The 20,919-nt window shown below is 53.0% G+C and overlaps 1 protein-coding gene across 2 annotated transcripts in view; it reads right to left on the reverse strand.

The window, feature by feature from the left end:
* Nucleotides 1–4,218: 4,218 nt before the first annotated feature.
* The window catches only part of PTPRA (protein tyrosine phosphatase receptor type A), a 110,311-nt gene continuing 93,610 nt past the window's right edge, over nucleotides 4,219–20,919 (reverse strand). For both annotated transcript variants that reach the window (XM_030491576.1, XM_030491577.1), the window contains 16 exons: nucleotides 19,115–19,251; nucleotides 17,373–17,463; nucleotides 16,831–16,907; nucleotides 15,441–15,477; nucleotides 13,975–14,072; nucleotides 13,711–13,830; nucleotides 12,254–12,420; nucleotides 11,215–11,350; nucleotides 10,021–10,170; nucleotides 9,808–9,901; nucleotides 8,865–8,941; nucleotides 7,200–7,334; nucleotides 6,683–6,808; nucleotides 6,099–6,250; nucleotides 5,864–5,999; nucleotides 4,219–4,620 (listed from right to left, as the gene is read on the reverse strand). In XM_030491576.1, coding sequence (XP_030347436.1) covers nucleotides 4,546–4,620; nucleotides 5,864–5,999; nucleotides 6,099–6,250; nucleotides 6,683–6,808; nucleotides 7,200–7,334; nucleotides 8,865–8,941; nucleotides 9,808–9,901; nucleotides 10,021–10,170; nucleotides 11,215–11,350; nucleotides 12,254–12,420; nucleotides 13,711–13,830; nucleotides 13,975–14,072; nucleotides 15,441–15,477; nucleotides 16,831–16,907; nucleotides 17,373–17,463; nucleotides 19,115–19,251 — 1,808 coding nt within the window. In that variant the 3' untranslated portion in view covers nucleotides 4,219–4,545. The remainder of the gene's footprint in view (nucleotides 4,621–5,863; nucleotides 6,000–6,098; nucleotides 6,251–6,682; nucleotides 6,809–7,199; nucleotides 7,335–8,864; nucleotides 8,942–9,807; nucleotides 9,902–10,020; nucleotides 10,171–11,214; nucleotides 11,351–12,253; nucleotides 12,421–13,710; nucleotides 13,831–13,974; nucleotides 14,073–15,440; nucleotides 15,478–16,830; nucleotides 16,908–17,372; nucleotides 17,464–19,114; nucleotides 19,252–20,919) is intronic.

Below are 20,919 nucleotides of genomic sequence, written 5' to 3' on the forward strand. Positions count from 1 at the left end.
GGGGGGAGCAGAATCGGAGTAATTCAGTGGGGAGATGAGCGCAGGGGGGGATAACCTGGGGGGGGTGTAATTTCGGGGGGGGCAGTGGGGAAAGTGTCACAGGATTAATCAGGGGGAGGTAATTAAGGAGGATAATATGGGAAGAGATAAAATGGGGGAGGGGAGTAATTTGGAGGGGGGGGTAATTCTGATAGAGGGGTAATCCAGGGGGGGGATAACCTGGGGGGGATTATAACGATGGGGAGGGATAACACCGGAGGGATAATTCCAGGCTGGAAGGAGAACCCTGGGAGTGGGTTCACCCGGGGGGGGGGGGCGGGATTTGTCACTCCGTTGTATGGGGGTCATCCCATTGCGGTGCCTACCTGCAGGGCCGGGGGGGGCGCCAGGTCCCGCTTGCCCCCCGGGTACCAGCCGTGGGACCAGTGCTGGCCAGGGCAGTGGGGCACAGCGCAGGCCAGCAGCAGCAGGGCCAGCAGCAGCAGGGACCCACGGGGTGCCATGGCCGGGGTGGGGGGTGCTGTGGGGACAGGGGGGGGCTTGTCACACCGGCACCCACACCAGGGTGAGCTGGTGGGGGGCTTGGGGGTGGAGAAGGGGGTGAGCACCCATGGGTGCTGCTTGGGGTGGTTTGGGGATGGAGATGCAGAGATGAGCACCCATGGGTGCTGATTGGGGTGGTTTTGGGGATGGAGATGCTGAAGGGGATGATGACCCTGGGATGCTCTTTGGGATGGTTTGGGGATGGAGATGCAGAGGGTATGAGCACCCATGGGTGCTGATTGGGATGGTTTGGGTCCGGCAAAAATGGGCACCCCACAGTCCTGTTTGGGGATGGAGATGCAGAGAGTATGAGCACCCATGGGTGCTCTTTGTGGTGGATTTGGGGATGGAGATGTGGAGGGGATGACCACCCTGGGGTGCTGTTTGGGGTGGGTTTGGGAATTGGGATGCAGAGGGTATGAGCGCCCATGGGTGCTGCCTGGGGTGGGGATGGAGACGCTGAAGGGGATGATGACCCTGGGATGCTCTTTGGGATAGGTTTGAGGATGGAGATGCAGAGGGTATGAGCACCCATGGGTGCTCTTTGGGGTGGGTTTGGGGTGCAGATGCTGGAGGGGATGATGATCCTGGGATGCTCTTTGGGATAGGTTTGAGGATGGAGATGCAGAGGGTATGAGCATCCAAGGGTGCACTTTGGGGTAGGTTTGAGGATGGAGATGCAGAGGGTATGAGCACCCATGGGTGCACTTTGGGATAGGTTTGGGGTGCAGACGCTGGAGGGGATGATGATCCTGGGATGCTCTTTGAGATAGGTTTGGGGATGGAGATACAGAGAGTATGAACACCCATGAGTGATGATTAGGATGATTCAGAGATGAAGATGCAGAGGGTATGAGCACCCATAGGTAGATGCAGAGGGTATGAGCACCCGTGGGTAGATGCAGAGGGTATGAGCACCCATGGGTAGATGCAGAGGGTATGAGCACCCATAGGTAGATGCAGAGGGTATCAGCACCCATGGGTGCTCTCTGGGGCAGGTTCCAGCATGGAGATGCCGGAGGGGCTGAGCACCCCAAGGTGCTGCTGGAGTTTGGGTCCAGCATCAACAGCCCTTCCGGGGGTGCCATTAGGGTCTGATTTGGGGCGATCAGAACCACCCACCCCGGGGTCCCTGCATGCCACCAGCACCCCCAAACCCACCCCACGCCCTGGGTGCAGGGGCAGCTCACCTGCCTGGGTGACGGTGACGGTGGCAGTGGTGCTGACACCGGTGGCCGGGCTGAGCATCTCTATTTGTAGGGCTTGGTGATGGTGACGTTGTCCCTGTCACTGCTCCCATGGGACACCACGGCCTCACTGATGGCATCGGCCTCCTCCATCGGATCGAGCCAGTGTCCATCGCATCCATCCCCCAAATCCCCTCAGGACAGCACCCAACACCCCTCTTTTAGAGGGGGTCTGACACACTGGCCCCGTTCTGGTTCATAATCCAGGGCTGGGGATCCCTGGGAATGGGCTCAATGCAGCTCCTGGCAGCTGGGAAAGGGCTGGATGCAGCCCAAATGATCCCCAGCCCCATGGACAGCGCAGCTCAGTGATGGATGGGGAGCAAACTCTCCGTGCCTCAGTTTCCCCATCCAATATCACCATTTTTCCACCCATTTCATGCTCATCACCCCCAAATCGGATCCAGATGCTGGCAATGGCCACACAGCCCAAATCCCCCGGCTCCGGGGATGTGACACAGCCCAGGAAGGGGATTTAGGCAGGATCCAGCCCCGGATTAGCTCCAGCAGCTGCTCGTGTCCCTGCTGTTTGCGCTTGGAAGCAGCAGATGCTGTGGGGAAAGGTCAGGGCAGCTCCATCCCCCCCGAAATCCCTCCATTGGGAAGGGAGGGATAAAGAACCTCATTAATATCCTCATGGAGCAGCCGGGATGGAGGTGCTGGGGGTGGTCCATGTCCCTCAGGGAGAGCATCCACGCTGGATGAGTGCGAACCCCCCATCCCTGGAGGGTCCCTGCTTCATTTTGGGGGGTGATGTACAGCTCTGTACATCCAAACCCCCAAATTCAGGAGCCAGAGGTTGATGTTGGGGTTCATGGGGGGCAGGTGATGGATGATGGCAGCAGCAAGGTCATTTTTGGGGGGTGGTTTGGGTTGTTGGGGGGGTTCCTTTGACTGTGTGTCCCCATCAAGCCTCCTCCTCTTGGGAAATCCCACCTGGATGGAAAAGCAGCACTGGAAACGTGAACACCCCAACTCATGGGGTGGCTTTTCCCATCATTTCAACCCTGCTCAGGACCTTTCTTGACCCTTTGGACCCTTCTCGTGCCCTGGCCCATCACCACCATTGGTGTTTCCTTATAGTTTCCATCTGGGAGAGGAATGATAAAAATCAGGGGTTATTTTTTGGCTCCTCTTCTCATAACTCCAATTCAACTCCATGATGGAGCCTCCATTGGATAAAGGAGGAAAACCATCTGAACTTGTCCAGAGGGCAGCAAGAGCAGCCCCCAGGCTGGAGAAGGGTCTCCCTCAGCTTTAAAAGCCTGTGAGTGCTTCAGCAGTGACGATGGAGATGGGATATAAGGCAGAAGTTCTTCCCTGTGAGGGTGCTGAGGCGCTGGCACAGACTTTTCCCAGAGAAGCTGTGGCTGCCCCATCCCTGGCAGCGTTCAAGGCCAGGTTGGACACAGGGGCTTGGAGCAACCGGCTCTAGTGGAAGGTGTCCCAAGGGGCTTGGATCTGGAGGAGCTTTAAGCTCCCTTCCAACCCAAACCATTGTGTGACCTCTTGAGATGCTACAAGAAATCTCCTCCAGCATTTTAGGGATGGAGTTTCCCTGCGCCAAGGATGGAGGCAAAAACCTGCAACATGTTGTCAGTTTGAGATTGACATAATTCCTCCTTTGGTGCTGTCACAGACCGAGCCAAGGGAAGGGGCTGGGTGGCACTTGGGAAGAGACACAGAGCTCAGACCATGCAGAGCCAGCCAGAGCCCCCACACAGCAGCATCCCTCGCTGCTGGGGTTGGCAGGGCCACCAGAGCATCCTCAGCTCAGGGCCTCAGTGGTCCCAATCCCACAGCAGGTCCAACATCCATCACCAAACCCCAGCAGTATCCTTCAGGGAGCAAAAATCCTTTTGCTTTTCTGTGATTCGGGGCTATTTTGAGGGGTTAAAATCCCAACAGTCGCTGCCACCATGGTCCTTACGGTCTCCAAACCAACAGCACATGGTGGCTTGATCCTAAAGGATGAAACTATTTTGGTTTGGCTCCAAAAATTCGGATATTTAGGTTAGATATAAGGAGGTTATTCACTATGAGGGTGCTGAGGTGCTGGCACAGGGTGCCCAGAGGTAAATGCCCCATCCCTGGCAGTGTTCAAGGCCAGGTTGGACACAGGGGCTTGGGTGACATGGTTTAGTGTGAGGTGTCCCTGCCCATGGCAGGGGGTTGGGACTGGATGAGCTTTAAGGTCCCTTCCAACACAAACCATTCCATGATTCTGTGCTATTTAGAGATAGACACACACAGAGAAGAGGCTTTTTCCTTTGTCCTCCTGGCTTTTCAGAGCAGAAACCCCATTTCCCTGCAGGTCCACGGCTTTGGGGTGGTTGTTAGAGGAGATCCAGGATATCTTTTCCTTCTTGGTTTTTTTTTTTGAAAAAGGCTTTACTCCCTCCAGAGAGAAAGGAAAAAACCAAAGAGATTTACAACCAAAATCCCAGCCTGTCCGAGCTCTCCAGCAGAGAGAGGGGGGGCCGAGATCCATCCAAACATCACGCTATTTAATTCCCCAATAAAACATTGGAAAAAAAGGAGCCAACAGTATCCGCACTAACACTTTGCTACATATAAAATCTCCAGCTAATATGAAGCTTATGGTACCAACCTCTAAAACAGTTAAGATATATACACATATTTTTTTGTGGGAGGGGGGGAAAAAGGGGTATATTAACAAACAGAATATTACAAAATATTAAAGAAGGCAACTCTTCTGTCATTGGATTCGGGGGGGTGGGTTTCTCCTTTGTCTTCACTTGAAGTTGGCGTAGTCTGAGAAGGCGTCGATGTATTCCTGCACCACCTTGTAGCAGAATTCGTACTGTTCCTGGGGGATTTGGGGAGAGCACAGGGTTAGAGGGGGAAAAGTCACACCTGAGGCGTGATTTGGTGCATGGAAGTGTTCAAAGCACGTGTAGGTGAGGCCCTCAGTGGCATGGGTTGGTGGTGGGCTTGGTAGCGCTGGGGAATGCTTGGACATGATGGTCTTTGGGACTCTTCATCAGTGACAGGACAAGGGGTGATGGTTTCAAACTGAAACAAGGGAGATTTAGGTTGGATATAAAGGAAGAAGCTCTTCCCTGTGAGGGTGCTGAGGCCCTGGCACAGGGTGCCCAGAGAAGCTGTGGCTGCCCCATCCCTGGCAGTGTTCAAGGCCAGGTTGGACACAGGGGCTTGGAGCAACCTGCTCTAGTGGAAGGTGTCCCTGCCCGTGGCAGGGGTTGGAACTGGAGGAGCTTTAAGCTCCCTTCCAACCCAAACCACGCTGGGATTCTATGATCTTAAAGCTCTTTTCCAACCTACTTGGTTCTGTGATGGTCTGTGGGAAGCTGGGACCAAGCATGGCCAGGTGTCCTCAGCACACACCAAGGGCAGGAACTGGATTCCTATCTGTGAGCAGGTCCCACCTCCTTTGTGCCCCAACCTCCTTGCTGGAATGCCCCCAGCAAGAGAAACTCAGCTTTCCCCTTCCTCTCTGAGGTCCTATTTTGGCCCCTAAAGACCTTTTCTTTAATCCCTGAGCATCCTTGCAAAGCCCTATTACAAGACCTCATCTAATCCTACCTGTTCCAGTCCTCCCTGCCACCCTGCATGCCCAAGATGTGCCACAGCTGCTCCAGGACAGGTTTCCAGGCTCTGGAGCCCATAAATACATTGGCTGTAGCTGAGGATCCCAGCCTGGTTTGGGTTGGAAGGGAGCTTAAAGCTCCTCCAGCTCCAACCCTCTGCCACGGGCAGGGACACCTTCCACTAGAGCAGGTTGCTCCAAGCCCCTGTGTCCAACCTGGCCTTGAACACTGCCTGGGATGGGGCAGGTCTCCAAGGAGGTTCCTACAGCTTGTGTCAACGCTCAGAAGGGACCTGATGCCTTCAACCAGCCAAGCTCCACTCTCCCAGTTGTCCAACACGAGGATGGGGAGGTACCTCCTGCCCCACCTCCGTCCCTCACTCCTTGACGGAGAGATGAAACCTTCAACCAGGGGTTGAGTGCTCCATGTGGAGTCCCCAGCTCGCTCTAGTGGAGCTCTGGGGTGGCAGGAGGAGCGTGGGGTGTGCTCGGGGGCTCTTACCAGTGTCTGCACCATATGTGGCCTCTGTAGTCTTAAACTCTTCACTGTCTGAAAGACGTCGAGAATCCCTTCAGCCTTCACCCGCTCCAGGACAGTGCTCAGGGCACAGAAGGTGCCTGTTCTTCCTGCTCCGGCACTGGCAAAGAGAAAGCAGAAGGTAAAGGCCACATCCTATGGGCTTTGCTCAGGGGACAATCCATAGGGATGGCCAAGCCCTGCTCCACACGGGCTTTACCTGCAGTGCACAGTGATTGGGTGGTTGCCAGACTGCTGCTGCTGCTTCTGCACAGCCGCGATGATGTTGATCATTCCCTTCCCATCCCCGGGAATCCCAACTTCTGGCCAGCCATGGAAATGGAACTGCCGAATCTGCCGGCTCTTGTTTTCCTGGTGGAAGAGGACACCTCGAGGTCAGTAAGTTGGTGGGAGACTCATATCATGAAACCCACCAGTTCAGGGCTTTGGGTAAACCATCTGCTTGTGGAGGGGAGGCATTCCCATGGCATGGAGCAGGGCAGGATGTGGGGAACCAGGAGCAGGATGGAGGCCAAGCAGTGGGCACAGGGATGGGGCAGAAGGGCTGGATGAGAAGCAATCAGCAGGACAGGAGCTCTTGGGATGGAAGGTAAGCAGAGGGAACAAGGTGGGATTGCAAGGCATGGACACTACTTTGGGATGACGGGGACATGATGGAGCTGAAGACGCCAGAGGGAGCTTCAGCACTTGTGAGAGGAATCACCATGAACATCACTGAGGGTTAATGATGGCCAAACCCAAGAGCACCCAGAGGTGCCTGCAGGGAGAAGGTCAGACTCTTACCCTGGTGTTCATTACCAGCAGGTCCCGCACTGTGTAGCTCTCACATTCCTCCTCTTTTTTCAGCTCCACAGTGATGTCTCCATAGGACACGGAGCCATCAGACGGCCAGTACTGGGCACACTTCTCCTGAGAAAGCATTAGAAGGGGAGACAGCATGAAGAACCTGTCTTTTCCAATGGGCCTGAATAGAAGAAGCCTTCTCCTGGGGCTGGCAGCTGCCCCAAACCAAGCGGGATCCCCTGGGCTTGCTGTGGAGAGGAGCTGCCTGCTGCACCCAAAGGTGCTTTGAGAACTGAGGGTCCAGAGTTGGTTCATTGAACATCTCCCCACCCTGGGTCTACAAACAACTGGACTCTTTGCATTAGAAGTAGAGGCTGAAAGCTATTTCCTGCCGGAGAAGGGGTGAAATAGCACCCAACACGTGTGGTGCTGGCAGTGCGAAGCCATGGGGAGAATATAAGGGGTTGCACTGATTTATTTTGCTGGGGTTTAAATGCAGCTATCCCCTGGTGCTTACCTGGCCTCTCTCCTCCAGCTCTGTCAGCATCACTATGGAGCAGGATTTCCACTCCCAGATCATCCTCCAGAAGTCCTCTATGGTGTGCTGCAGCGGCCCTTGGCTGGCAATGTAGGAGTCCTTCTGGCGATAACCCTGCATTGAGAATGGGGACAGTGGTGAACGGCAGAGCCTGGATGCTGGGAGCACTGGGAGGAATGCTCTTGGAGATGATTGGGTTACCAAGCCCACTTAAATTTGGGAAGCATCACAACTGATCGTGGAATGACCACAGATTGGGCAGAGAAACCTGCTCTCATGGTGGGCTACATCCCCAGCATGGGCATTACCACATCGCTGCTCAGCAGCTGAGGTGCCATCAGCCAAGGCTTTACCATGGTAAGACCTTTGTTCATAAAGAATGCAGTAGGAGGAGGACCACATCCCTGCACATACATGGCCTCATCCATGTGGTGAAGAAAGATTTGGGTTTCCAGCATCCTTAAAAGATGTTGCAAAGTGGAGGCTGCCCCATCCCTGGCAGTGTTCAAGGCCAGGTTGGACACAGGGGCTTGGAGCAACCTGCTCTAGTGGAAGGTGGCCCTGCCTGTGGCAGGGGTTGGAGCTGGAGGAGCTTTAAGGTCCCTTCCAACCCAAACCACGCTGTAATCTATGATCTGTGAAACCAGCAGCAGGTCTGGGTGACCCTGGCTCTTCCTCAACCACAAAGAGCTTCTGTTTCCAAACGCCTCCGATGCTCCCCTGTGCCCTCGCTGCAGACTGTGACTAAAGATGCTTCGTCATTTGGAACTGGTCATCTAAGCAAAGTTCAGCAGAGGCAGGAAATTGAATCCTTGGACAAAACTCTCTTCCATGACATTTAAGCTTTGTGATGCTGGAGCAGAACACGGCGGCTGCTCCCGGCTGGGCTGTGTCAGATGCTCACGCAGCCGGAGCATCCCACAGGGACCAGCAAAAGAGATTTCAGGGAGCAATTAATTTGGGATGTTATAATTGGGAATAAGCTGGTTTTACTGGTTCAACCCATGGCAGTGATTGTCCTTTGGGGGGAAAAATCACCCTGCCATTAGGAGATGGAAATAGAAATTGGACTAGAGAAGAGCAGGGCTCTGTCACGCAGCCAGCTCTGGCATCACTGCACCAAGATAAATACTCATATGAGATGTTCCCCCCTGAAGTCAATAGGATTACTCACAAGAAAGGGATGTGCAATCACTTACCTCCTCCTTGGAGGGAGGAAAGCACTTAACCTCTCTGCCTCACCTCCTCCCGTCACCCAGACAGGTATAATGGGATTGACCTGGGTTTCCTCAAGGGCTTTGGGATCTGTGTATTGCTCCATTACCTAATCTAGCAGATGTTGTCTGACCAAATGAAGAGGGCTGGAGAGCAATCATTGCCATGGCTACCTGCATCTGCTTCTCCAGAGCCAGCATCTGAGCCCAGAGTTGTGGAAGTGAGACCAGGATTTAGAGGCTCTGCTCTCCTCTCCCATACAGAGAAAGAAACCAGCACCATCCAGTGACACAAAGCAAAGTCAAGAGGAAAAAGCCTTATGGAACCCAGAGAAGGAGAGTCTGGGGACAAATCCTCTCCATAGGAAGCAGTGTGAGGTTAAAGAGTTTCCACTGGGAGAAGATGGGGAGAAGATTAAAGCAGACTCACGTCAATGAAGGACGCGTTTACGTAGTCTGTGTTCTCTTCACCCCTCTTCACTGGAATGATTACTCGGTTGAACTCATCTGAAACAGAAGAGAAATGACCTGACTCCATGATAACCAGGCATGGCCTTCAGCTGGGATGTCACCAAGCCCTGAGTGAGAGGACAGAGACATGGGAAGGGGAGCACTGTGTTTATAGCACCCCATTGGGACAAGGAGACTCAGTTGTACCCAGAGCTGGTTGCCCAGGACTGTGTCCAGGCAGACTTTTAACATCCCCAAGGATGGAGACTCCACAACCTCCCTGGGCAGCCTGTGCCAGTGCTTGGTCACCCTCACACTCAGATGTGTTTCCTGATGTTCAGAGGGACTCTCCTGTGCCTCAGTGTGTGCCCACTGCCCCTTGTCCTGTCACTGGGCATCCCTGGAAAGAGCCTGGCTCCGTCCTCTTTGCACCCTCCCCTCAGGTACCTACAGACCCTGATGAGACCCCCCCGAGCCTCCTCTTGTCCAGGCTGAGCAGCCCCAGCTCTCTCAGCCTTTCCTCACAGCAGAGATGCTCCAGCCCCCAAATCATCTCCATGGCCCTTCACTGGGCTCTCTCCAGTGCATCCATGTCCCCCTGGCACTGGGGATCCCAGACCTGGCCACGGTGCTCCAGGAAGGATCCTCTTCCTCTACCTGCTGCCAATGCTCTAATGCAGCCCAGGACACCCCCTTTGCCACAAGGGCACGTTGCTGGCTCATGGTCAATTTGGTGTCCACCAGCACCCAATGTCCTCCTCCACTGAGCTGCTTCCCATGCTGATGTCTGGGTTGTTCCTCCCCAGGGGCAGGACTTTGCACTTCTCCTGTAGAACTTGATGAGGTCCCTGTTGGCCCATGTCTCCAGCCTGACTCCTGTCCCCACCAGGCACACCTTACCCAGGCAGACAACCAGGTCTTACATGGAATTATCTGAAGCACCCTGTTCTTCTTCATGTTCGCCGGCAAGTTGCCCGTTCTCATCTTGTCGTTCTGAATTTTGATTGAAGTGAGCTTCTGCAGAGGAAGGAGCAAAATCAGAGGCAGCTTTCAGAGCCACCCAGCACCAGGCAAGCACATGGTGGTCCCTATAACCCAGCATCATCTAAGGAGATCCACCAGGACACTACACTCACCTTAAACTCCTCTTCCAGCCCGTTGCTGCTGGTCCCTGGCACTTTGTTGTAGATCTTCTGGAGGTGGATCTCTAAGGAGGTCACCTCCAGCTCTGTGTCACCGTAGAGATAATGCTCCAGAAGTGCTTGGTATATGAACACATACTGCATCTGCAAGGGTTGCAGGGAGAAGACATCAGTCCCTGCTCCATGCTCAGTGAGTGCATCCCAGTGCTCACTCAAATGCTGGCTGCAAAGCACCCCCCCAGTGCCCACCCGTGCTCGAGGGGCATCCTCTGAGACCCCAGAGAAGTGGGTAACAACCTTCCTGCTGCTGTACAGGGTCTGGGGCCTGGTTTGCCACATCAGCCAAAGGTGGCATCACACGAAACTTTGTCCAGGTCTGGAGAAGGGTCAGGGGGGACCTTCTCGCTCTCTGCAACTGCCTGACAGGAGGATGGAGCCAGGAGGGGGCTGGTCTCTGCTCCCAAGGAACAAGGGATGGGACAAGAGGAAACGGCCTCAAGCTGCACCAGGGCAGGTTTAGATGGAGATGAGGAACAATTCCTTCCCCAAAGGGTGCTCAGGCATTGGAACAGGCTGCCCAGGGCAGGGCTGGAGTCACCGGCCCTGGAGGGATTTAAAGGATGTGTAGATGTGGCACTGAGGGACATGGGTTAGTGGTGGCCCTGGCAGTGCTGAGTTAATGGTTGGACTCAATAATCTTAAAGGTCTTTTCCAATCTAAATGATTCTATGATGGGGATTACAAAGAGCAGGACTCAGCGAAAGGCTCTGTCAATGCAGCATCCTTCCAAAATCCCAGAATCCCAGCCTGGTTTGGGATGGAAGGGAGCTTAAAGCTCATCCAGTTCCAACCCCCTGCCACGGGCAGGGACACCTTCCACTAGCGCAGGTTGCTCCAAGCCCCTGTGTCCAACCTGGCCTTGAACACTGCCAGGGATGGGGCAGCCACAGCTTCTCTGGGCACCTTGTGCCAGCGCCTCAGCACCCTCACAGGGAAGAGCTTCTGCCTCAGAGCTCATCTCAGTCTCCCCTCTGGCAGGTTAAAGCCATTCCCCTTGGCCTGTCCCTACAGGCCCTTGTCCAAAGCCCCTCTCCAGGTTTCCTGGAGCCCCTTTAGGCACTGGAGCTGCTCTAAGGAAATCTAACCGCAGTGAGCAAAGCCCAGCCCAAAGCTCAGCACCACACTTACATCTGTCTGTACCATCTGGCAGCGCTGAGCCCGGATCCGGCTCACGAAGCCGTAAACATCCACCTTCCTCTCTGCGTGCATCATGTCCAGCATGGCATCGATGACAATGAAAGTGCCCGTGCGGCCCACGCCAGCACTGCAAGGGCAGAAGGGACAAGTGGTCAGTGCAGCAGCGTTGGGGGCCCTTGTGGAGCAGCCAGGAGCGAGTCAGATGCTTCCCAACAGTGAGCAAATGGCACAATCTGTTTTGGAGATGAAGAGCTCCTCAGTGTGCCTTGGGTTTTGCAGGGAGATGCACACAGCATCTCCAGCTACTGCCATGACCCCAGTGCATGAAGGCAGAGAGACAGCTACAACATCCAGAGTCCTTATGGGCTGCCTGATGCTCCTTCCAGCCCACCTCCATCCCATGAAGGTGAGCCCATGGGGAAGCCTTGTTTCTCTGCTGGTAACTCAACCATTAAGGAGAAGAAGAAAGATGCTATGGAAAGACAAAGCTCTTTTGTCAGTTGCTTCCCGAGAAGGAAGGTGGAAAGATGGACTTGGAGGTTGCAAATGTGATCATCTCTGCCTTTAACTCTGGGCTTTCCATTACGGACCCATGGAAAGCCTCTGTGGCTCTCCCAGGCTTGCTGTTGTGCCTGAAACCACTCCATGTGGGCTCAAACACCGTGGTCCTTGCTCCCTTCTTCCAACTGCCTTCTCACAACAAGGGACATTGTCCTCTCATGCTGAGGGCAGCAGGGAGCCAAGGGAGATACCAGCGATGCCCAGCACTGGTGCTCAGCTTGGCTCCCTCAGCATCCAGCTAACCCCCATGAGCACCCAATTGGAGCTGTAACACCATCCCATTGCTGCTTCCCACAAGCTCCTTCAATTCATGAGTGTTTTTTGAGTGTTCCCATATGGAACATCCCCATTTAACATGGGAAAGTTAAATAACAGTAATCAAAAAGGCTTCAGGGACAAAAATCCTTCAAGTATTAAATAGGAGCTGGTTTCCAAGGAGATGCAGAGGTAACCCATGGCCAGGACTCACCTGCAGTGCACTACTATTGCTCCTGCATATTGGGGGTTACATGTCTTCACCTTCTTCAGGAACTTGAGCATCCCGATGGGGGTGAAGGGGACCCCGAAGTCGGGCCAGCTGGTGAAGTGGAACTGTGTCACCAGGCGCTGGGGCTTCTTGTTGGTGACATCGCCGACCTGCAGGGGATGCAGGTGATGGTAAACACTCAATTTCCCTTCTTTCCCCCCAAAACCAAGGGGCAGAGAGAGTGCGACATCCCCAGCACTGAGCTGGATGGCTTCAGAGGCATCCACAAGCTGAAAGGGCACAGATTCAGGCTCTGGGGCCAAATTAGTCTCTACCAAGATGACATTTTAATGACCCAGCATTACAGCCCATGTCTAAAGGGTGAGAGATGCCAGCCTGGCCTTGGCTGTGGCTCCAACCTGGCAGAAGCTGCCACATTTCATTCCAATGGAGCTCAAACAGAAGCTGCCACTCCATCCTTTCCCACACCTCTGCCCATTGCATCCTCATATTAAAGGCAGAGGAGGAAACCACTCATGAAGGGTGAGGGCTCAGGAGAACCCCACTCAGGGTCCAGGCAGGCTCCCAGTCACCAGCTCTTCCCTGCTTGCCTCCAAGAACAGCAGCAGAACAAACAGAGTGACTAAAGCATCCAGAGCCTCCTTGGAGGACAAGCAAATGCAGTGACAGATGGGAAAGCAATCAAAACCAAGAGTGGATTTTGTCCTGGCTCGTGGGATAAATCTGATTATTTGCAGGCATTAAGTAACTGTGGGTGAGAGGAGGAACCAATACTGGTAACAGCAAGGGCTGGAGTGTTACAGGAGTGACTTTCAGCCTTGGCATCCATCAGCTTCCCTGCTCTCAGTTCAGTGCATACATGCAGGGAATGGGCTCCCAGGTGTTTAAGATGGGTAAATTCTTAATAGCTCTGGTTAAAAATGGGCAGCCTGGAGAAAGCTCCTGAAGGGGAGACCTTAGAGCAGCTCCAGGGCCTAAAGGGGCTCCAGGAAACCTGAAGAGGGGCTTTGGACAAGGGCCTGTAGGGACAGGCCAAGGGGAATGGCTTTAACCTGCCAGAGGGGAGATTGAGATGAGCTCTGAGGCAGAAGCTCTTCCCTGTGAGGGTGCTGAGGCGCTGGCACAGGGTGCCCAGAGAAGCTGTGGCTGCCCCATCCCTGGCAGTGTTCAAGGCCAGGTTGGACACAGGGGCTTGGAGCAACCTGCTCTAGTGGAAGGTGCCCCTGCCCGTGGCAGGGGTTGGAGCTGGATGAGCTTTAAGCTCCCTTCAACCCAAACCAGGCTGGGATTCTGTGAGAAGAATCACTCCTTGGAGGAGTTGAAGACCACACCAGCCCCTATTGGATGCCCAGTGCAGAGGGATGGGATAGGGTGGGATGGGATGGGATGGGATGGGATGGGATGAGATGGGATGGGAAGGGAGACCCGAGCCCCAGCACCTGCTGGATGCAGAACTTCCGCACTGTGTAATCCACCAGGACAGTCACATCCTCCACGGACACTCGGATGTTCCCGTATGTCCAGCAGCCCTGATCCGGCCAGTACTGAGCACACTTACACTGTGGGGAGAGAAAACAGAGCAGGTGAGCTCTGGTCTCTCTCAAGGCTGTGACCAGCTCCAAGACACACCCATGGGCATGAGATGTGCTGGATTTGGGTGAAGCTGGGTTAGATACCAGCCCACGAAGCCTTCTGGTACCCACCTCTTTCCTCTCTTTCAGGTTGGTCACCATGACAATTGTTGCTGTGTTTTGCTCCCAAATCATCCTCCAAAAATCATTCACTGTTTCTTCCTTTGGTCCTAAAGGGAAGGTAAAAAGAAACATTATCTTTGGGATCAACCCCTGAGGTGCTGGGACTGAAACCCAGTGTGTGAAGGCACACGTCAGGATGATGCAACACATCTTTTGCCAACAGATGTCAGCACAGGAGGTGCTTTGGTGTCTAACCCAAGGAACGATCCCATCACGCAATAGCTGGTCTTTCTGGATGTGTTTTATGATCAGGAATTCCATTTTTAGCCCAAGAAGGGCAAATCAGACAAATTGAGCATGGAAAGCACTTGTTCATGGTCACCCAGGGCAATTGTGGCCATCTCAAACAGTCTGCACAAGTCCTACCTTGGGGTTTTGGGTTTTAACCATGGGATCCTAACTCAATGAGGCACAAGAACAGTTACCTGCTGCCTGCCAGACAAGGAGATAACTCAGCCTAGACCTCCCTTGTCATGAGGCCAAGGGTAAGCCAAGGGAACAGCAGGGCTAAAGCTTCACCCCAGCCTGGTGGTACCACTGATGGACCAGATCCAGCCTTCCTTCCACAGCAAGAGCCAGGCCAAGCGCAGGTGATGCTCTTACCCACTTGCAAGTCAAGAATGGGAATGCAAAACACCTCCCATGGGCAGGTAACCTCCTTTTTGCTGACATCAACCCCTCTGCTAGTGGGCATCTTGGGTTTAGGGATGTGTTTGGACTGGTACAAGGGAAGCAAGAGAGCTGGAGGGCTGGTGCATGTAAGATGGTGACACACTGACTGGGGGCAACTGAGCTTGGGAAGACTCATGATGCTTGTTACTCTCAATAGCTCAATAATTCTGCCCCCCTTCTGAAGTGAAATTGCCCTCCAAGGGCACAAGTCTACATTGTCTGCTGAGGTTTAAATAGGAGCAGAAATGAAACCAGATCTCCATGAAACCAGATTTGGGCAACTTAATTAAGCAGCTGACTGGCTATTTATCATAGACTCCTAGAATCAACCAGGTTGGAAAAGACCTTTAAGATCAAGTCCAACCCTTACCCCAGCACTGCCAAGGCCACCACTAACCCATGGCACTGAGGGTCTCATCTACATGGTTTATTTCCAGAGACCAAGACCACCTGCAGCTGCAGACCAGGGTGGAAGGACAAGGCTCAGAGCAGAACCACCATGACCCGCTCCACCAATCAATATTGCACAAGCAGAGCTGCTCCTCCTCCCCCAGCACATCCAGCACTGGTCTTTGACTGGGAAAACCAGTTTGAGAACAAAGTGTGGACCAGCCAAGCCTCCTTTTGGCCAGTGCAGCTCTGCAAGGCTCTGTGCTGTGGTTAGACTGGAACAGCTTCACAAAGCAGAAGGTCCCCAGCCCGGCTGCCACCAGAGAGAGCTATGGGAATAACCAAGTGCTTACCTTGTGCAGCAATGAACTTGTTTTTCTCTTGGTACCCCTATAGAGAAAAAAAGAAAGATAAATGAAAGATGAGTATTTGTCTAACACAAGAGCCATGAAATGCATCTACATCATCAATAACCAGCGCATCACCTGCTCTGCTGCTCATTCCCCTGTGCAGAGACAGGGCTGCAGCTCCCGAGAGGAGAAGCAGCACCAGCAGCAGGGCAGAAATAAGGGAAAATCCCTGTGGAAAAGGCCTTTGTCCCAAAGCAACACTCCACATGCTCATATAATGCAGGAATGACCCCGCTTGTTGGCACAAAGCACTAATGAAGCGGTACCCGACAGCCCTTCAGCAGGGATCAGACCCTGCATCCAGAGCATCATGTGAAAATCAGGATTAGCCTTTGGGATGTGGGGCTGTTGGTCTCATGGGGGTTGATTTTGTGTATTTCCTATGGGATATTTATTTACTGGTGAAGAAAGGATAAAGCTTTTTTGGTCTTGCTTTTCTTCATGTTCCTCTAAGTCTACCTCTTCACATTACCCTTCCAACTTATTGGAGCTATATGGTCATGACCATACAGGACCCATCTCCTCCTCAGAGCAGAGCAGGGCAATGTTGCTGCTATTTTAGTTGGATTCTTTGTTGTCTTTCTCATCCCCTTCCCACATCCAGCCCTGCAAGCTGGGAAGTACCAATGATTAACTGATGCTTGATCAGTCATTAATCAGAAATTCCCATTCATAGAACCACAGACTGGTTTGGGTTGAAGGGAGCTTAAAGCTCCTCCAGTTCCAACCCCCTGCCACGGGCAGGGACACCTTCCACTAGAGCAGGTTGCTCCAAGCCCGTGTCCAACCTGGCCTTGAACACTGCCAGGGATGGGGCAGCCACAGCTTCTACTGGGCACCCTGTGCCAGCGCCTCAGCACCCTCACAGGGAAGAACTTCTGCCCCAGAGCTCATCTCAATCTCCCTGTACAAATTCCTGCAGGATCATTTCCCAAACTCCTTCCAGAGCAGCCTGCTCAGCTCTGCAGCACCCCAAGAAGTGCAAGTGCTTCTCACTGTTTTAGAGGTGGGAAGAAATGGGACTGTGGCAAAGCAGCTGAGCTACAGCTCAACTTGAGTTCTGGCTCTCAGCCTCTTACTCCGACCATGCTCAAGGCATAAAGTGAAGTGCAGGGAGCTTCACCACGGCCACACAAAGGTGATGAGATCAAAACCCAGCATGATTTATTGCTGTGGAGGAGCTGAGGAGATGGTAATGGAGGAGGGAGTCTCTTAACCATCATCTCCTAAGCACAAATCACACCCCATGAAAGCCCCACGCTCCTGGTGGGACCTGGCACCATTGACCAGGGCACAGTCAGTGGGGATTTCCTCTTTAAAGGCCCAAACTCACATTAATGAAGGAGGCGTTGATGTAGTCGGAGTCAGGAACCCCTTCAACAGGAGTCAGGTGAACCCTGGAATGATCATCTGGAGGGAAATTGAACCTGTATTAAAACCAGCTCCCTCCATGCAGCTCGTATCTGGTGTAGTGAGAAAGCCAAGCCTTGGAGCAGAGCCCGGGATCCCCTGCACGCACAAACACCTCACAAACACCTTTATGCCCCCAAATTCTTCTTGCTTCAGGCTGGAGACATGCTAGACCTCACCCAAGCACACTTTCCTTGTGCAGAGTGCACATATGAGGAAGCCCCCATCCCACCATCCCACCCAGCAAGAGCTGCTGTTTTGGCATTTCCCATCCCCTTCACTTTCTGATACTGGCTCCAGGCACCTCCTCCTCATAGGCACCTAAAGCTAAAGCAGATGCTGCCACCCATCAGGGAGGTGAAGTGACCTCAACCATGTCATTGCCATCCCCAAAGCAGGAATGGGGGACCCTGGAATGAGCACTGGTCATGTCGTCCCCCCCCTCCAACCAGCTCTGCTACCTACAGGGCAAAATGTTCACGTATCTGTTCTTCTCCTTGTTCTCCTCCTTGGAAGCAGCTTCACACGTGGCCTGTATGGGACACGCTGGGAGAGCCTGCAATGGCAGAAACCAGGGTTTTCCATGATGTTCTTATGGCAGTAACACAACTGCATCCAAGCATCCTGCCCCTTTGGCTACGTCCCCATCTCCACCCCAGCTCCTCCTCCCCACCAAGCTCAAGGTGACCATTTCAACAGCATGGGCTGGATCAGAGAGAGCAAACCCCTTCCCAAACATATCTGGAACCTCAGCACCATGAACACGAGGTGGCAGCAGAGCCTCTGACACCAAACCCAGCGATTCAGGAGCTCACTTCTGCCTGCTGAGGTTTTCCTCTGTTAACAGCGATGCTCATGGTGACCCAACTAAAGCCCTGAGAGCACCCAGTGATGGGAAGGAGGACCCAAGCAGGGAGTTCTTCACCCAGCAGCACCAGAGAGCTTGAGGATGGGGTGTTCTGGGGTCACAGGCGATGCTGTCCCAGTCACAGCAGCCACGTTTCACACTCGAGCAGAGGAGGTGCTTCCCCAGCACCGTTATTCCACATCCTCTTGGAATAGAAGGAGGATGAGAACACACAGGAGGTATTCACCGTCCCTTCCTCCAGCTGACAGCACAGACGTGCTTCGGCTACGGAAGTCTTCAGGGCAAGCAAGTATTTATAACCCCCAAATCCCCTCCCTGGGCATTCATTGCACCTATTGAGTTTCCTTGAAGCACGGCCAGGGAGGGTATCGAGTTGTGCAGCAGCTGCAGAGAGTTTTGAGTGGCTTCTTTTAATCTTCTCATCGTCCTCATATCATGCTCTGGACCAAAGGCTTTAGGTGTTTGCAGAAGACACCTTTGCCATGCAGACAACCAGATCAGTGGATTTTCTTTCCTTAATGAGGCTGATGGAGAGTCCAGCTCCTATGTTACATGCTGTGATACTCCAGTGTGTTATTTAGCTTTGTCACCCACCTCAGCACTGCTCTGCCTGCTTTGGTATTGCCAAGGTGAAACAGGTTTGTCATCACAAGAAGTTGCAGAGCTCAGCAACGTCAAGAAGAGGTTGTAGCCACCTCCAGCATTGTGGGATAAGGACAACACCTAAATTACTCACTGCTGATGGCCAATTGTTGTCATATAGACTGTCATCGCTCTGTTTCAGGGTTAACAGCCCATTGAAATAGATGGGATGCTTCTGTTTCTCCGTCAGAGCTCTTGTTTTGGCTGTTTGTGGATTTAAGGCATGAGGATTTGGGGCAAGGAGGAAACCAGCAAGCTCTGGAAGACCCCAAGACATCCAACACACCTCCTGAACCCATTATAACATAACTCCACACTGCTGCTTGCTACAAACCCTCTGCTTTCTGTGCTGAATGTGAGGGGTTGCAGCTTGCCCTCCCTTACACCAGATTCAGGGTCAGAATCAGTCCTCCCACCTCCCAGCCCTTTGAATACCCCTGAGGACCAGGCAGAGCATCACTCCCTCCACGAAGCTCCCAGATAAGCTCTTCCAAAGCACAGCATCCAGCACTGTTACATTATGGACTCAACTGATGTGCCATCCCCAAGCTTGGTACCACTGCAGCTCCTCTCTGATGCACCAGACAATTTTACCCCTCCTCTATGAAACGAGACCAGATTTTAAGCTGCTGTGTGACATAAACCCACCGCTGAGAGCAACCTGTGGGATTTCAGGGCAGGAAGCAAAGGGACTCACATTGAACTCCTCCCGAAAGAGCTTGTTGTCATCTGCCATCCGGCGGTTGATCTCCTCCTCCAGCTTGTCAACGGGCAGAGGTGGGTATTTACGGTTGGTGCTGGGGGAGCGGGCGAGCAGCGGCATGCTCTGAGGCTCTGCAATGACACCCTGCATCAGAGGTGCCCACCCACCACTCACTGATGCCTAGGTGAGCACCAGGACCTCACACACCTCGGGCTGGTTGGTTTTAGGCCACCTCACACCTCACTATCCCCTTGTTTTCATAGAATCCCAGAGTGGTTTGTGTTGGAAGGGAGCTTAAAGCTCATCCAGCTCCGACCCCCTGTCACAGGCAGGGACACCTTCCACTGGAGCAGGTTGCTTTGGACACCTCACTACAGGAGGGACATTGAGGTGCTGGAGCGGGGCCAGAGAAGGGCACCGGAGCTGGTGCAGGGCCTGGAGCACAAGTGTGATGAGGAACGGCTGAGGGACCTGGGGGGGTTTAGTCTGGAGAAGAGAAGGCTCAGGGGGGACCTTCTCGCTCTCTGCAACTGCCTGGCAGGAGGATGGAGCCAGGAGGGGGCTGGTCTCTGCTCCCAAGGAACAAGGGATGGGACAAGAGGAAACGGCCTCAAGCTGCCCCAGGGGAGGTTTAGATGGAGCTGAGGAACAATTCCTTCCCCAAAGGGTGCTCAGGCATTGGAACAGGCTGCCCAGGGCAGGGCTGGAGTCACCGGCCCTGGGGGTATTTAAAGGATGTGTCGATGTGGCACTGAGGGACATGGGTTAGTGGTGGCCTTGGCAGTGCTGGGTTCAGTTGGACTCGATGATTTTATGGGTCTTTTCCACTCTAATTGATTCTGTGATAACACGAAACTCTTTCAACACCCTGGGATCAAGCATCACACTATCACAGAGGCAGAAAGATCAGGGAATGAGGACCAAGTCATCCATACTGGGGGATGAAGACCACCTCACTTCACCTTTGCTCACCATCACTGTGACACAACTCCCAGCTGGACACAGTAAAGGTGGCTGTTGCTTGTGGTTCCTCAGGGAAGCCAAGAAAGGCCACGGGAGGGTTATAGCAACACAGCTGATGGTCTGTGAAGTTCACACCTTCATTTACAGCCACGTTAAGCAGGCAGGGAAGCTCTGAGCTGCCAACATGGAATAAAAGGTGCTGATTTTCAGTTAGCACTTGCCTGAAGGTGTTTATGTGGAAAGAGCTCAGAAAAGGATCTGAATTGAGTTTAAGAGGTGGTGGTTCCTCTTTAGCTCTTACTTTGGCGCCTACGTATGGATGGAGATGCCCAACTTCAGACCTTCAGTGGGCTCAAAGCTCAGTAATAGAAGAGTTTAGACATTGCAGCAGCCTTGCACAAGACTTTAAAACTCCATTTATGCATCTTTAAGTGGTCCAAAATGGTTTTTATAAAGGAAAAAAGTGTATTCCCTGCTTTCTGTTGGAAATATTAGTTTGGTGCCCACATTCAGTGTGAAGATGTGAGTTCCAATCAACCATCATCCTAATTTAAAATGTAGAAGGATATTTAATTATTTCCCAAATATGTGTCTTTAAAAACCATCCTTATATGAGTCAAAGAGATACTGTGGAAGCTCAAGACGAACTGTGAGTAGTTTGGTGTTGGAAGTGATCGCTCATTATAAGATGAACCACTTGAGAGCAACCATTTTGTTGCTGGAATTAAAGTTGGGAAATAAGTTTTCGTTCCATGAAAATTGACCAAAATCAGGGAAAACAGAGAAAGTTTAGAACAAGGAACAAGGAAGAATCATAGAACCATAAGAACGGTTTG

Source organism: Strigops habroptila, chromosome 7 (genome assembly GCF_004027225.2).
Source record: "Strigops habroptila isolate Jane chromosome 7, bStrHab1.2.pri, whole genome shotgun sequence".
Classification (NCBI taxonomy): Eukaryota; Metazoa; Chordata; class Aves; order Psittaciformes; family Psittacidae; genus Strigops; species Strigops habroptila.